At 43.8% G+C, this 15,409-nt stretch overlaps 3 protein-coding genes across 41 annotated transcripts in view; all 3 read right to left on the minus strand.

The window, feature by feature from the left end:
• Window positions 1-15,409, minus strand: part of LOC109864681 (protocadherin gamma-C5) — a 186,029-nt gene that overhangs the window by 36,131 nt on the left and 134,489 nt on the right. Inside the window, exon 1 of one of the 39 annotated variants that reach the window (XM_031798520.1) lies at window positions 7,084-9,919. The exons of 37 other annotated variants lie outside the window; for them this stretch is intronic. In XM_031798520.1, the coding sequence (XP_031654380.1) occupies window positions 7,084-9,534 (2,451 nt within the window). In that variant the 5' untranslated portion in view covers window positions 9,535-9,919. Of the gene's footprint in view, window positions 1-7,083; window positions 9,920-15,409 lie in introns of those variants that run through there. One more of the 39 variants, XM_031798521.1, reaches the window with a different exon arrangement.
• LOC116355095 (protocadherin gamma-C5-like) lies at window positions 802-4,801 on the minus strand. Its single transcript, XM_031798565.1, has one exon. It carries the CDS (start codon window positions 4,265-4,267, stop codon window positions 1,769-1,771), a length of 2,499 nt encoding a protein of 832 aa, XP_031654425.1. The 5' UTR covers window positions 4,268-4,801; the 3' UTR covers window positions 802-1,768.
• On the minus strand, window positions 12,316-15,153 carry LOC116355092 (protocadherin gamma-C5-like). The gene has a single exon (XM_031798561.1). It carries the CDS (start codon window positions 14,803-14,805, stop codon window positions 12,331-12,333), a length of 2,475 nt encoding a protein of 824 aa, XP_031654421.1. The 5' UTR covers window positions 14,806-15,153; the 3' UTR covers window positions 12,316-12,330.

Raw genomic sequence — 15,409 nt, forward strand, 5'->3', positions numbered from 1 at the left:
CCTTGAGATAGAAGCTATTTTTCAGTCTCTCGGTCCCAGCTTTGATGTATCTGTACTGACCTCGACTTTTGGGTGGTAGCGGGGTGAACAGGCAGTGGCTCGGGTGGTTGTTGTCCTTGATGATCTTTTTGGCCTTCCTGTGACATCGGGTGCTGTAGGTGTCCTGGAGGGCAGGTAGTTTTCCCCCGGTGATGCGTTGTGCAGACCACACCACCCTCTGAGAGCCCTGCGGTTGTGGGCGGTGCAGTTGCCATACCCTTGTATGTGATACAGCCGGACAGGATGCTCTCAATTATGCACCTGTTAATATTTGTGAGGGTTTTAGGTGAAAAGCCACATTTCTTCAGCCTCCTGAGGTTGAAGAGGCGCTGTTGCGCCTTCTTCATCACACTGTCTGTGTGGGTGGACTATTTCAGTTTGTCCATGTTGTTTGCTACCTTCAACACCCGGGGGTGGCCCGTCAGGAAGTCCAGGACCCAATAGCACAGGGCATTGCTGAGACCCAGGGCCTCAAGCTTAATGATGAGCTTGGAGGGTACTGTGGTGTTGAATGCTGAGCTACAGTCAATGAACAGCATTCTTACATAGGTATTCCTCTTGTCCAGATGGAATAGGGCAGTGTGCATGGGGATGGCGATTGCATCGTCTGTGGATTTGGTTTTAAAAAGGTAGCGGTAGTGGTAATATTTCATTCAGTACAGAAATGTGTATCGGCGCCCTAACATACCCTGTCCAGCTGCTCAACTAACACAGCTAAGTTTTGCCAAGAGACCAACATTTTTGGACAAGCTATGTTTTAATAGCTGTAATATTTACATGAATGCTGATGATTTCCAGCGATACACAACATCCTGAAATATATGTAGATACCGTATCGTCGTTAGAAATAATACTGTATTTCCCTTTTTTATTTATTTGTATTTTTATTTATTTACGGAGTGATGCTGAAATATAAAAAATGCCTCAATTTACCCCACTCTCCCCTACTGTCAATATTGGTGGTAAAATAAATACATTAGTAAGGACAGAATTTAGTTCGGCCTAAAGAATGAGTAAACATGTAAAACAGGATAAAACAAATATACAAAAATATGTACGTGAACATTATATATGCAGAGTTTATAGAAATATTAACTGAGCAGCACTTATTCTGAAAAAATGAATGTCCCTGTCTACCTTCTCTGTTTCTACGTCTCAAACTGTTTGCAATTGCTTCCACAAAACCGCACAGCTGATTCAGCAACCAGATTGTGTCGCTGTCCACAACACTGGTGCTGAAATGCTGAGCCTTGTAGATAACGGATGACTGACAGAGCAAACGTCATGCACAACACAGAAGTAGTTTGATATTTTGTATGTACCCAATAGGCCCAATATAAACTCGGCCATATGTCAGCTGCTAAATAATACACATGTGAACTTGGATTCATCTAAAAAAACACACCATTTGAGCATTTTTTCTTCTGTGCTGAGCTCATGATACTACAATAAATACATGTTTTCAATTATAACCTTGTAGCCAATTACTGCCAAGATATAATTCGTATAAATCAGAAAGACCAGAACCAAATATCACGGGAAAGGAAAACTTCGACTTAGGAAATAGAAAACTTTTCATGGTTGGATAGCACAGAGATCCGATTTAAATGACAATACTATGGCTTCAGTAAAGATATCCTAGTTTTCTCATTCCTAATTATAAGGCTGATAGCCTATCCGTCACAAATTAACAAGCATCACAGAGAAGAATACAGAAAATAGGTTGTTATCAATAGCCTAGTGTCACAATTAAACTACACGTCACTACAGTGCTCACCTGCTGGCTCTCAAAGGTCCAGGCGCTGTCGGGTAAAGACGCGTCTAGGACGTTGATCATCTCCTTAAAGTCAGTGGTGCTGCTGGGCTTAACGAAGGTGAAATCACTGAACTCTGACATGGGAGAGAGACATGACCTGAAGGACTGACTCTGAGACAACATGTCCCCTCCCAGGACCTCCACGTACTTAATCGGCCCGTCAGTGTTGAGCTGAATCTGCAGGTTTCTGTTGGGGTTCTTGTAGCCGTCCAAGTCGTCCCGTCTCATGCAGCAACTACCACTGCTCCTGCTGTTTCTAACGCACTTGACTGCTAAGATGACAAAAGTGACCAGAGACAGCACGGACACCGAGGCCAGAGAGAGAATCAAATACAGGGTGATTCTCCCGCTTTTCTTGCTAGGCTCTGGCGCATTCTGCCGCAGGTCCGAGATGAGTTCGTGGAGCCCGTCCTCTACCAGTATGGTCAGTGTGACCGTGGCGGACTGGACCGGCACCCCGTCATCCTGTATCTCTATAAGCAGCCTCTGAGAGGAGTCGTCCTGCTCGGACACAGCACGTTTAGTCCTTACCTCCCCCGTGTAAATATTGACACTGAACAGAGACGTGTCTGTGGCCTCCACCAGTTTATATGAGATCCAGGCGTTATGGCCCGAGTCTGCGTCCACGGCCGTTACCTTAGTAACGAGGTGGCCTGCTTTAGCGGAGCGGGGCATCTTCTGGTGAGAGAGCGAGCCCAGGGCAGCGGAGGGGTAAATAACAGTGGGGGCATTGTCGTTCTGGTCCAGGATAAAAACATGGACAGTGACGTTGCTGCTCAGAGAGGGAGAGCCATGGTCCTTGGCCTGCACCAGAATCTGAAACACCTTTATTTTCTCATAGTCAAATGAGTGCATGCTATAGATACTGCCGTTATCAGTGTTCATGTACACATAGGAAGACATAGAAACGTCCTGCACTTTGGAGTCTAAGATGGAGTAGGAGATCTTGGCATTATCTCCGAAATCCAGGTCAGATGCAGATACTGAGGATAGCATGGATCCTGGTAGTCCATTCTCTTTTAAATATACATTATAGAAGGGCTGAGAGAATTTAGGGGGGTTGTCGTTGACATCAATGATAGTGACTGGTATCGTTTTCTTGGTAGTCAGGGGAGGGGAGCCCGAATCAGTGGCTGTTATCTCAATATTATACTCTGAGAAACTCTCTCTGTCTAAAACATCACTTGTGACCAGTGCGTAATTATTAGAAAAGGACGGTTTCAGACTAAAAGGATAACCTCGTGGGAGCTGTAACGTCACTTTACCGTTATTACCGGAGTCAAGGTCCCGGGCACTGATCAAAGCTACTACCGTGCCACTGGGCGCGTTCTCGCGCACCGGGTTTGGTTGGGAAGTGAGGACAATTTCAGGCGAATTGTCGTTAACGTCTATTACCTCTACCTGCACGCGACAGTGTCCTTCCATTTCAGGAGTGCCTTCATCTCTCGCCGTGATGTCAATGTCATATGTTGTAGCTCTTTCGAAATCTAAATTCCCCTTCAAAAAAATATCCCCTGTGTCTGGATCCATATTAAATGTAGAAAGCACAGACTCAGGGGTGCGCTCACCAAACGAATAGTTTATATCCCCATTTTGACCCTCGTCAATATCTGTCGCTTTAAGTTTAATCATAAATGTCCCCTTTGCACTATTTTCGTGGACAGAAACCTTGTACACAGACTTTTCAAATACTGGAAAATTATCGTTTACGTCAAGCACAGTAATAGTTATCTCTGCCGTCCCGGATCTGACAGGATTACCTCCATCTAGAGCTGTTAACAGTAGTTTATGGACAGATTTTTTCTCTCGGTCTAAGGGCTTCTCTAAAACTAGTTCTGGTATTTTCTTTCCATTACCAAGCTCCTTTACCTTCAACGTAAAACACTCATCTTTACTAATAGTATAGGATTTAAGGGAATTACTGCCCACGTCAGGGTCCTCTGCACTCTCCAAAGGAAAACGTGCGCCCGCAACTGTCGATTCTGCTATTTTCAATGTGAGCTCCTTTGTAAGAAAACTAGGCGAATTGTCATTTATGTCTCGTATTTCCACCTCAATACGGTGCAACTGTAACGGGTTTTCAATGACAACCTGCAGAGGTAAAACGCAGCTGGCGCTTTGTCCGCATAACGTCTCTCTGTCTATTCTCTCATTCACGATCAGCTCGCCCTTCCCCGCATCCACATTGAAATACTGCTTACCAGCCTCAGAAGCGACACGCAGTTTACGGTCAAAAAAATCAGATAGTCCCAAACCCAGATCTTTGGCTAGATTTCCTACCACAGATCCCTGTTTCAGTTCCTCCGAGATGGTGTAGCGAGTCTGTCCGTCTATTGTACTCCACAAGAGAAAGAAATTATTCCACCAAAGAGCCAGCCATCTCCAGTCTCTGTATCCCATTCTCTTTGTCATCCCTGATCCGTTATAATACAATTCCAAAAATACTGTCCAGAACGAAGAGCTTTATATCAAAATGCATCTCCAGAACGCATATTCCATTTAGCATGTTTCTAAAGTTTGGATATCGGAAAGGATACTGTGTTTAAATGACATTATATATTCGTCTGTGTGAACGCCTCCCTCTCTCTCCTCCAGCTCTGAGTATTGTGAGGGTTACGATGCTGAGGTTGGGGGGAGGGAGTAGATCTCTTTGTACAGTTCTGCACACTATTGGTGCACAGTCTGCATGTAACATCCAATGAGGGGCCAACTGAACAGTCTTCTTTCTTAAAGCCACAGTAGCTAGGCCTATAGGCACTGTGACACAGCACACACACAGAGAAAGAGAGAGAAAGAGAAAGAGAGAAAGAGCGAGAGAGAGAGAGATATGATAAAATGACTATTTTCGATGACACAACAATAATAATGTGAAATATATTATGGACATGGCAGCCGATAGCCAACAGATAGGACTGCCTGAAAGTGTAAACAAGGATCAGAAATAGAATCTCCCATTACGCACAGGTATCATCAAAAACACTGCGAATCTCAAAGAGCCCACTGGGAGGACACACCTGTTTTCCCTATTATACATTAAATATTGATTGAGCTGCAATCTATTTGAAAATCTTACAGGCCATCCTATGGGCCCTGGTCAAAAGAAGGGCACTGTATAGGGCATAAGGTGCCAATTTGGGACGCAGCATCTGTCTGCAATAGTGACCACAAGAAACACAGTTGATTCCACGGTAGTGTCGCTGTCCACGGTGCTGAAACTCTCAGGCCTATGGCCAAATAGAAACAGAATCACGGAAATCACCCAATACAGTAATAATATATATTACACTGTATCTGTGACTGTGGATTACAACCAACAGAGCAAAATCATTCATATGATATTTTGACATCATTCAAGTATTGGCAATATGTCCACTGCTCAAATGATTCCAAGATCATTTGGTAACACTTCATTTTAAGGGTTCCTTATTACATTATAGTTACATGTGTAACTACACTGTAACAAGTACTGTAGTTAACTGTAACAACTCAGGGTTAGTGTAATAACAACATGTAACTGGTAGTAATTGCTTTGTGTAATTACAAAAGTGTAACAATGAATGCTTGTTACCATGCTTGCCCATTATTGTGCCATTTTGAAAATACATCTCCACCCAACGTTATTTCTAGCACTTTCCACCAAAATAAAGTGTTCCATCTGGGTTAACTTGGTCATCCCAGCTGAGGAATAAGACACTGTTCCAAAGCACATGTAATGTTTGCTTAAGTGCCACGCAATTGCTTGTTGTTACACTGGATCTAGCTAGTTAAAAGGAAGTGTATATTGAGGGGTACTTACTTTTAACTAATGTGTATTTATACAGTTCATTACCCATCCCGAAAACCTGGCCCTTATTTTAAAGCTTCTGGACGTTTCACTTTATTGGGAAATGAAGTGAAACATCCTGAAGCTTTAAAATGAGGGCCAGGTTGTCAGAATGGGTAATGTACTGTATAAGTACACATGAATTACAAATAAGTACTCCTCGTGACACACTTCGTTTTAATGTGCTAAATCTAGTGTAACAGCGAGTAATTACATTGCACTTAGGCAAACAATGCATGCACTATGCTTTGAAAAAGTGCATTTTTCCAAATCTGGGATGCCACCCATATTAGATCCCCGGTCAGTGAGGTTGACCTACTGATCTGTTTTTACCTGCTCAACCAAGTCAACCCAGATGCTGCACTTGATTTTGGGAGCAAGCACAAGCAACAACCCAGAGAGAGAAAGTTTGAACAGTGCACATTCAAGGGTAAGTAATGAGAGCCCATTGAGCACAGGCTATAATGCCTCAGGCGCCCAGTGCATCCACGAGGGATCACAACCTCGGTGACAGTTGTAACTGTCTGCAGCTGAGAAGAAGCAAAACACAAAGTCGGTGAATTTAGTGGAAACCTGCCCGTTTGTAACAAGCATGGTAACAAGCACTCATTGTTTCACCTCTGTAATAGCATACCGCAATTACTGCCAGTTACATGTTGTTATTACACTGTGACTATGCGATGTTAGTTCACGACAATCCTTGTTAGATGTAAACTACACATGTTACTACACTGTACTTAGGACCCCTTAAAATGAAGCGTTACGATCATTTTTCATAAATCTGAAAGGAAACACCGTTGCATCGTTTTGTTGAATGCTGAAATCATTTTAACCTAAGGTTGCAAAATTCCAGTACATTTCCCAAAATTCCCTGGTTTTCCAGAAATCCCAGTCGGAAGATTGCCGGAATAAAGAGGGAATACGCAGGGAATGTGAGAATCATTCAACCAGGATCTTTTTGGAAGACAATGAGGAAAATTACCATTATTTTGCGACCCTATTTCAATATGACAAAATACTGCTTGATTTATAAATTGCACTTAACGTCAGTTGCATATCGTTAATCGCTAGCCTATTTATTTACAGGCTATAGTATGTCACATACTGAGTCTCACCATGATCCTGCAGTAATATTCCTATGTCATAATGCATCAATGAAAAATACTGCCAAAAGGACAAGTTTCCATTCGTTGAATGTTGAAGCCCAAAACACGCATCCCACTGGGCACAGACATACAATTCAACGTCTAATCCACGTTGGTTCAACATAATTTTATTGAAATTACATGGAATCGACGCTGATTCAAGCAGTGTGTTCCAAGCAGGATGTTTGGTAGGCATATATGTTGATACTCTACATCACAGAACAGTCCACAGTAAATTATAGACCGACGTCACTTCTCACCTGCTGGCTCTCAAAGGTCCAGGCGCTGTCGGGTAAAGACGCGTCTAGGACATTGATCATCTCCTTAAAATCAGTGGTGCTGCTGGGCTTAACGAAGGTGAAATCACTGAACTCTGACATGGGAGAGAGACAGGACCTGAAGGACTGACTCTGAGACAACATGTCCCCTCCCAGGACCTCCACGTACTTAATCGGCCCGTCAGTGTTGAGCTGAATCTGCAGATTTCTGTTGGGGTTCTTGTAGCTGTCCAAGTCGTCCTGTCTCATGCAGCAACTACCGCTGCTCCTGCTGTTTCTAACGCATTTGACTGCTAAGATGCCAAAAGTCACCAGAGACAGCACGGACACCGAGGCCAGAGAGAGAATCAAATACAGGGTGATTCTCCCGCTTTTCTTGCTAGGCTCTGGCGCTTTCTGCCGAAGGTCCGAGATGAGTTCGTGGAGCCCGTCCTCTACCAGTATGGTCAGTGTGACCGTGGCGGTCTGGACCGGCTCCCCGTCATCCTGTATCTCTATAAGCAGCCTCTGAGAGGAGTCGTCCTGATCGGACACAGCGCGTTTAGTCCTCACCTCCCCCGTGTAAAGATTGACACTGAACAGAGACGTGTCTGTGGCCTCCACCAGTTTATATGAGATCCAGGCGTTATGGCCCGAGTCTGCGTCCACAGCCGTTACCTTAGTAACCAAGTGACCTGCTTTAGCGGAGCGGGGCATCTTCTGGTGAGAGAGCGAGCCCAGGGCAGCGGAGGGGTAAATAACAGCGGGGGCATTGTCGTTCTGGTCCAGGATAAAAACATGGACAGTGACGTTGCTGCTCAGAGAGGGAGAGCCGTGGTCCTTGGCCTGCACCAGAATCTGAAAAACCTTTAGTTTCTCATAGTCAAACGAGTGCATGCTGTAGATACTGCCGTTATCAGTGTTCATGTACACATAGGAGGATAGAGACACATCCTGCACTTTGGACTCTAGGATGGAGTAGGAGATCTTGGCATTATCTCCGAAATCCAGGTCAGATGCAGATACTGAGGATAGCATGGATCCTGGTAGTCCATTCTCTTTTAAATATACATTATAGAAGGGCTGAGAGAATTTAGGGGGGTTGTCGTTGACATCAATGATAGTGACTGGTATAGTTTTCTTGGTAGTCAGGGGAGGGGAGCCCGAATCAGTGGCTGTTATCTCAATATTATACTCTGAGAAACTCTCTCTGTCTAAAACACCACTTGTGACCAGTGCGTAATTATTAGAAAAGGACGGTTTCAGACTAAAAGGATAACCTCTCGGGAGCTGTAACGTCACTTTACCGTTGTTGCCGGAGTCAAGGTCCCGGGCACTGATCAAAGCTACTACCGTGCCACTGGGCGCGTTCTCGCGCACCGGGTTTGGTTGGGAAGTGAGGACAATTTCAGGCGAATTGTCGTTAACGTCTATTACCTCTACCTGCACGCGACAGTGTCCTTCCATTTCAGGAGTGCCTTCATCTCTCGCCGTGATGTCAATGTCATATGTTGTAGCTCTTTCGAAATCTAAATCCCCCTTCAAAAAAATATCCCCTGTGTCTGGATCCATATTAAATGTAGAAAGCACAGACTCAGGGGTGCGCTCACCAAACGAATATTTTATCTCCCCATTTTGACCCTCGTCAATATCTGTCGCTTTAAGTTTAATCATAAATGTCCCCTTTGCACTATTTTCGTGGATAGAAACTTTGTACACAGACTTTTCAAATACTGGAAAATTATCGTTTACGTCAAGCACAGTAATAGTTATCTCTGCCGTCCCGGATCTGACAGGATTACCTCCATCTAGAGCTGTTAACAGTAGTTTATGGACAGATTTTTTCTCTCGGTCTAAGGGCTTCTCTAAAACTAGTTCTGGTATTTTCTTTCCATTACCAAGCTCCTTTACCTTCAACGTAAAACACTCATCTTTACTAATAGTATAGGATTTAAGGGAATTACTGCCCACGTCAGGGTCCTCTGCACTCTCCAAAGGAAAACGTGCGCCTGCAACAGTCAATTCGACTATTTTCACTGTGAGCTCCTTTGTAAGAAAACTAGGCGAATTGTCATTTATGTCTCGTATTTCCACCTCAATACGGTGCAACTGTAACGGGTTTTCAATGACAACCTGCAGAGGTAAAACGCAGCTGGCGCTTTGTCCGCATAACGTCTCTCTGTCTATTCTCTCATTCACGATCAGCTCGCCCTTCCCCGCATCCACATTGAAATACTGCTTACCAGCCTCAGAAGCGACACGCAGTTTACGGTCAAAAAAATCAGATAGTCCCAAACCCAGATCTTTGGCTAGATTTCCTACCACAGATCCCTGTTTCAGTTCCTCCGAGATGGTGTAGCGAGTCTGTCCGTCTATTGTACTCCACAAGAGAAAGAAATTATTCCACCAAAGAGCCAGCCATCTCCAGTCTCTGTATCCCATTCTCTTTGTCATCCCTGATCCGTTATAATACAATTCCAAAAATACTGTCCAGAACGAAGAGCTTTATATCAAAATGCATCTCCAGAACGCATATTCCATTTAGCATGTTTCTAAAGTTTGGATATCGTTAAGGATACTGTGTTTAAATTACATTATATATTCGTCTGTGTGAACGCCTCCCTCTCTCTCCTCCAGCTCTGAGTATTGTGAGGGTTACGATGCTGAGGTTGGGGGGAGGGAGTAGATCTCTTTGTACAGTTCTGCACACTATTGGTGCACAGTCTGCATGTAACATCCAATGAGGGGCCAACTGAACAGTCTTCTTTCTTAAAGCCACAGTAGCTAGGCCTATAGGCACTGTGACACAGCACACACACAGAGAAAGAGAGAGAAAGAGAAAGAGAAAGAAAGAGCGAGAGAGAGAGAGAGATATGATAAAATGACTATTTTCGATGACACAACAATAATAATGTGAAATATATTATGGACATGGCAGCCGATAGCCAACAGATAGGACTGCCTGAAAGTGTAAACAAGGATCAGAAATAGAATCTCCCATTACGCACAGGTATCATCCAAAACACTGCTATTCTCAAAGAGCCCACTGGGAGGACACACCTGTTTTCCCTATTATACATTAAATATTGATTGAGCTGCAATCTATTTGAAAATCTTACAGGCCATCCTATGGGCCCTGGTCAAAAGAAGGGCACTGTATAGGGCATAGGGTGCCAATTTGGGACGCAGCATCTGTCTGCAATAGCGACCACAAGAAACACAGTTGATTCCACGGTAGTGTCGCTGTCCACGGTGCTGAAACTCTCAGGCCTATGGCCAAATAGAAACAGAATCACGGAAATCACCCAATACAGTAATAATATATATTACACTGTATCTGTGACTGTGGATTACAACCAACAGAGCAAAATCATTCATATGATATTTTGACATCATTCAAGTATTGGCAATATGTCCACTGCTCAAATGATTCCAAGATCATTTGGTAACACTTCATTTTAAGTGTTCCTTATTACATTATAGTTACATGTGTAACTACACTGTAACAAGTACTGTAGTTAACTGTAACAACTCAGGGTTAGTGTAATAACAACATGTAACTGGTAGTAATTGCTTTGTGTAATTACAAAAGTGTAACAATGAATGCTTGTTACCATGCTTGCCCATTATTGTGCCATTTTGAAAATACATCTCCACCCAATGTTATTTCTAGCACTTGCCACCAAAATAAAGTGTTCCATCTGGGTTAACTTGGTCATCCCAGCTGAGGAATAAGACACTGTTCCAAAGCACATGTAATGTTTGCTTAAGTGCCACGCAATTGCTTGTTGTTACACTGGATCTAGCTAGTTAAAAGGAAGTGTATATTGAGGGGTACTTACTTTTAACTAATGTGTATTTATACAGTTCATTACCCATCCCGAAAACCTGGCCCTTATTTTAAAGCTTCTGGACGTTTCACTTTATTGGGAAATGAAGTGAAACATCCTGAAGCTTTAAAATGAGGGCCAGGTTGTCAGAATGGGTAATGTACTGTATAAGTACACATGAATTACAAATAAGTACTCCTCGTGACACACTTCGTTTTAATGTGCTAAATCTAGTGTAACAGCGAGTAATTACATTGCACTTAGGCAAACAATGCATGCACTATGCTTTGAAAAAGTGCATTTTTCCAAATCTGGGATGCCACCCATATTAGATCCCCGGTCAGTGAGGTTGACCTACTGATCTGTTTTTACCTGCTCAACCAAGTCAACCCAGATGCTGCACTTGATTTTGGGAGCAAGCACAAGCAACAACCCAGAGAGAGAAAGTTTGAACAGTGCACATTCAAGGGTAAGTAATGAGAGCCCATTGAGCACAGGCTATAATGCCTCAGGCGCCCAGTGCATCCACGAGGGATCACAACCTCGGTGACAGTTGTAACTGTCTGCAGCTGAGAAGAAGCAAAACACAAAGTCGGTGAATTTAGTGGAAACCTGCCCGTTTGTAACAAGCATGGTAACAAGCACTCATTGTTTCACCTCTGTAATAGCATACCGCAATTACTGCCAGTTACATGTTGTTATTACACTGTGACTATGCGATGTTAGTTCACGACAATCCTTGTTAGATGTAAACTACACATGTTACTACACTGTACTTAGGACCCCTTAAAATGAAGCGTTACGATCATTTTTCATAAATCTGAATGGAAGCACCGTTGCATCGTTTTGTTGAATGCTGAAATCATTTTAACCTAAGGTTGCAAAATTCCAGTACATTTTCCAAAATTCCTTGGTTTTCCAGAAATCCCAGTTGGAAGATTGCCGGAATTAAGAGGGAATACGCAGGGAATGTGAGAATCATTCAACCAGGATCTTTTTGGAAGACAATGGGGAAAATTACCATTATTTTGCGACCCTATTTCAATATGACAAAATACTGCTTGAATTATAAATTGCACTTAACGTCAGTTGCATATCATTAATCGCTAGCCTATTTATTTACAGGCTATAGTATGTCACATACTGAGTCTCACCATGAACCTGCAGTAATATTCCTATGTCATAATGCATCAATGAAAAATACTGCCAAAAGGACAAGTTTCCATTCGTTGAATGTTGAAGCCCAAAACACGCATCCCACTGGGTACAGACATACAATTCAATGTCTAATCCACGTTGGTTCAACATAATTTCATTGAAATGACATGGAATCGACACTGATTCAAGCAGTGTGTTCCAAGCAGGATGTTTGGTAGGCATATATGTTGATACTCTACATCACAGAACAGTCCACAGTAAATTATAGACGGACGTCACTTCTCACCTGCTGGCTCTCAAAGGTCCAGGCGCTGTCGGGTAAAGACGCGTCTAGGACGTTGATCATCTCCTTAAAATCAGTGGTGCTGCTGGGCTTAACGAAGGTGAAATCACTGAACTCTGACATGGGAGAGAGACAGGACCTGAAGGACTGACTCTGAGACAACATGTCCCCTCCCAGGACCTCCACGTACTTAATCGGCCCGTCAGTGTTGAGCTGAATCTGCAGGTTTCTGTTGGGGTTCTTGTAGCTGTCCAAGTCGTCCCGTCTCATGCAGCAACTACCGCTGCTCCTGCTGTTTCTAACGCATTTGACTGCTAAGATGCCAAAAGTCACCAGAGACAGCACGGACACCGAGGCCAGCGAGAGAATCAAATACAGGGTGATTCTCCCGCTTTTCTTGCTAGGCTCTGGCGCTTTCTGCCGAAGGTCCGAGATGAGTTCGTGGAGCCCTTCCTCTACCAGTATGGTCAGTGTGACCGTGGCGGACCGGACCGGCACCCCGTCATCCTGTATCTCTATAAGCAGCCTCTGAGAGGAGTCGTCCTGATCGGACACAGCGCGTTTAGTCCTCACCTCCCCCGTGTAAAGATTGACACTGAACAGAGACGTGTCTGTGGCCTCCACCAGTTTATATGAGATCCAGGCGTTATGGCCCGAGTCTGCGTCCACGGCCGTTACCTTAGTAACCAAGTGGCCTGCTTTAGCGGAGCGGGGCATCTTCTGGTGAGAGAGCGAGCCCAGGGCAGCGGAGGGGTAAATAACAGTGGGGGCATTGTCGTTCTGGTCCAGGATAAAAACATGGACAGTGGCGTTGCTGCTCAGAGAGGGAGAGCCATGGTCCTTGGCCTGCACCAGAATCTGAAACACCTTTAGTTTCTCATAGTCAAACGAGTGCATGCTGTAGATACTGCCGTTATCAGTGTTCATGTACACATAGGAAGACACAGAAACGTCCTGCACTTTGGAGTCTAGGATGGAGTAGGAGATCTTGGCATTATCTCCGAAATCCAGGTCAGATGCAGATACTGAGGATAGCATGGATCCTGGTAGTCCATTCTCTTTTAAATAGACATTATATGAGGACTGGCTGAATTTAGGGGGGTTGTCGTTGACATCAATGATGCTGACTGGTATAGTTTTCTTGGTAGTCAGGGGAGGGGAGCCCGAATCAGTGGCTGTTATCTCAATATTATACTCTGAGAAACTCTCTCTGTCTAAAACACCACTGGTGACCAGTGCATAATTATCAGAAAATGACGGTTTCAGACTAAAAGGATGGCCTTTTGTAAGTTGTAACGTTACTTTACCGTTATTCCCAGAGTCTAGGTCACGGGCACTGATCAAAGCCACTACCGTGCCACTCGGTGCGTCTTCGCGCACTGGACTAGGTTTGGAGGTGAGGACAATTTCGGGAGCATTGTCATTAACGTCTGTTACTTCGACCTGTACCCGACAGTGTCCCTCCATTTCTGGGATGCCTTTATCTACAGCAGTAATGTCTATACGATAATAAGCTGCACTCTCATAATCTAATTCCCCTCTTAGAAACATTTCCCCCGTAACTGCATCAATATCAAACACAGATAACACTGACTCTAGTGTATGCTCGCCGAATGAATATTCTATCTCCCCGTTGACACCCTCGTCTGAGTCAGTAGCCTCAAGCTTAATCAAGGAAGTGCCCTTTTCGCTATTTTCATTAACCCTTACATTATATACAGATTTCTGAAATACGGGATTATTGTCATTATTATCAAGGACAGTGACCGTGATCTGTGAAGTTCCAGACCTAGCCGGAGTGCCTCCATCTAGAGCCGTCAATAATAGCTCATGGACAGCTTTTTTCTCTCTGTCCAGTGGCTTCTCTAACACTAGCTCTGGGATTTTTCGTCCTCCTTCAATGTCTTTCACTTTTACACTGAAACATTCGTCTTTACTAAGAATGTAGGATTTAAGTGCATTACTTCCCACATCGGGGTCCTCTGCACTTTCCAACGGAAAACGCGCGCCTACAGCTGTCAATTCAGCCATTTTCAGAACACGATCTTTTGTTAAGAAATTAGGAGAATTGTCATTTATGTCTCGTATTTCCACCTCAATACGGTGCAACTGTAACGGATTCTCAATGACAACCTGCAGAGGTAAAACGCAGCTGGCGCTTTGTCCGCATAAAGTCTCTCTGTCTATTCTCTCATTGACGACCAGCTCGCCCTTCCCCGCATCCACATTGAAATACTGCTTACCAGCCTCAGAGGCGACATGCAGTTTACGGTCAAAAATCTCAGAGAGTCCCAAACCCAGATCTTTGGCTAGATTTCCTACCACAGAGCCCTGTTTCAGTTCCTCCGGGATGGTGTAGCGAGTCTGTCCGTTTATTGTACTCCACAAGAGAATGAAATGACGCCACCAAAGAGCCAACCATCTCCAGTTTCGGTATCCAATTCTCTTTGTCATCCCTGATCCGTTACAACACAATTCCGTTTGAAATATTGTCCATAAAAAAGAGCTTCATACCAAAATACATCTCCAGAATGTATATTCCATTTAGCATTTTCGATTAATTTTGTATAGCAGAAAGTATGTTGTTTTTAGATTCTAGTGTATCTCCGTGAATGTGAGCGCATCCCTCTCTCTCCTCCAGCTCTGAGTATTCTAAGGGTTACGGTGCTGAGGCTGGGGGGAGGGAGTAGATCTCTTTGTACAGTTCTGCATGCTATTGGTGCACAGAGCACATATCTACCATCCAATAACAGACCAACAGAACAGACTCCTTAAAGCCACAGCAGCCTGCCCCTATAAGCACTCTATCTCTCACAAAAAAAACAGGGAGAGGGGAGAATGTAACTGTATTTTCCAATATATCATACAATCCATTTTGATGCGAAAATATATTAACGGCAGCCAGAAGTATAGAGAATGATGCGTAAACGAGGATAAAAATATATATAAGCCTATTCTTCCATTGCACATAGACATTCTAACATTCAAAACATTTCAATTCTAATAGAGCCCCGTGGATCGAGACACTATTTATTTATGCATTTATACATGTTTTGCT

This window comes from Oncorhynchus kisutch, linkage group LG19, assembly GCF_002021735.2.
Source record: "Oncorhynchus kisutch isolate 150728-3 linkage group LG19, Okis_V2, whole genome shotgun sequence".
NCBI classification, from domain to species: Eukaryota; Metazoa; Chordata; class Actinopteri; order Salmoniformes; family Salmonidae; genus Oncorhynchus; species Oncorhynchus kisutch.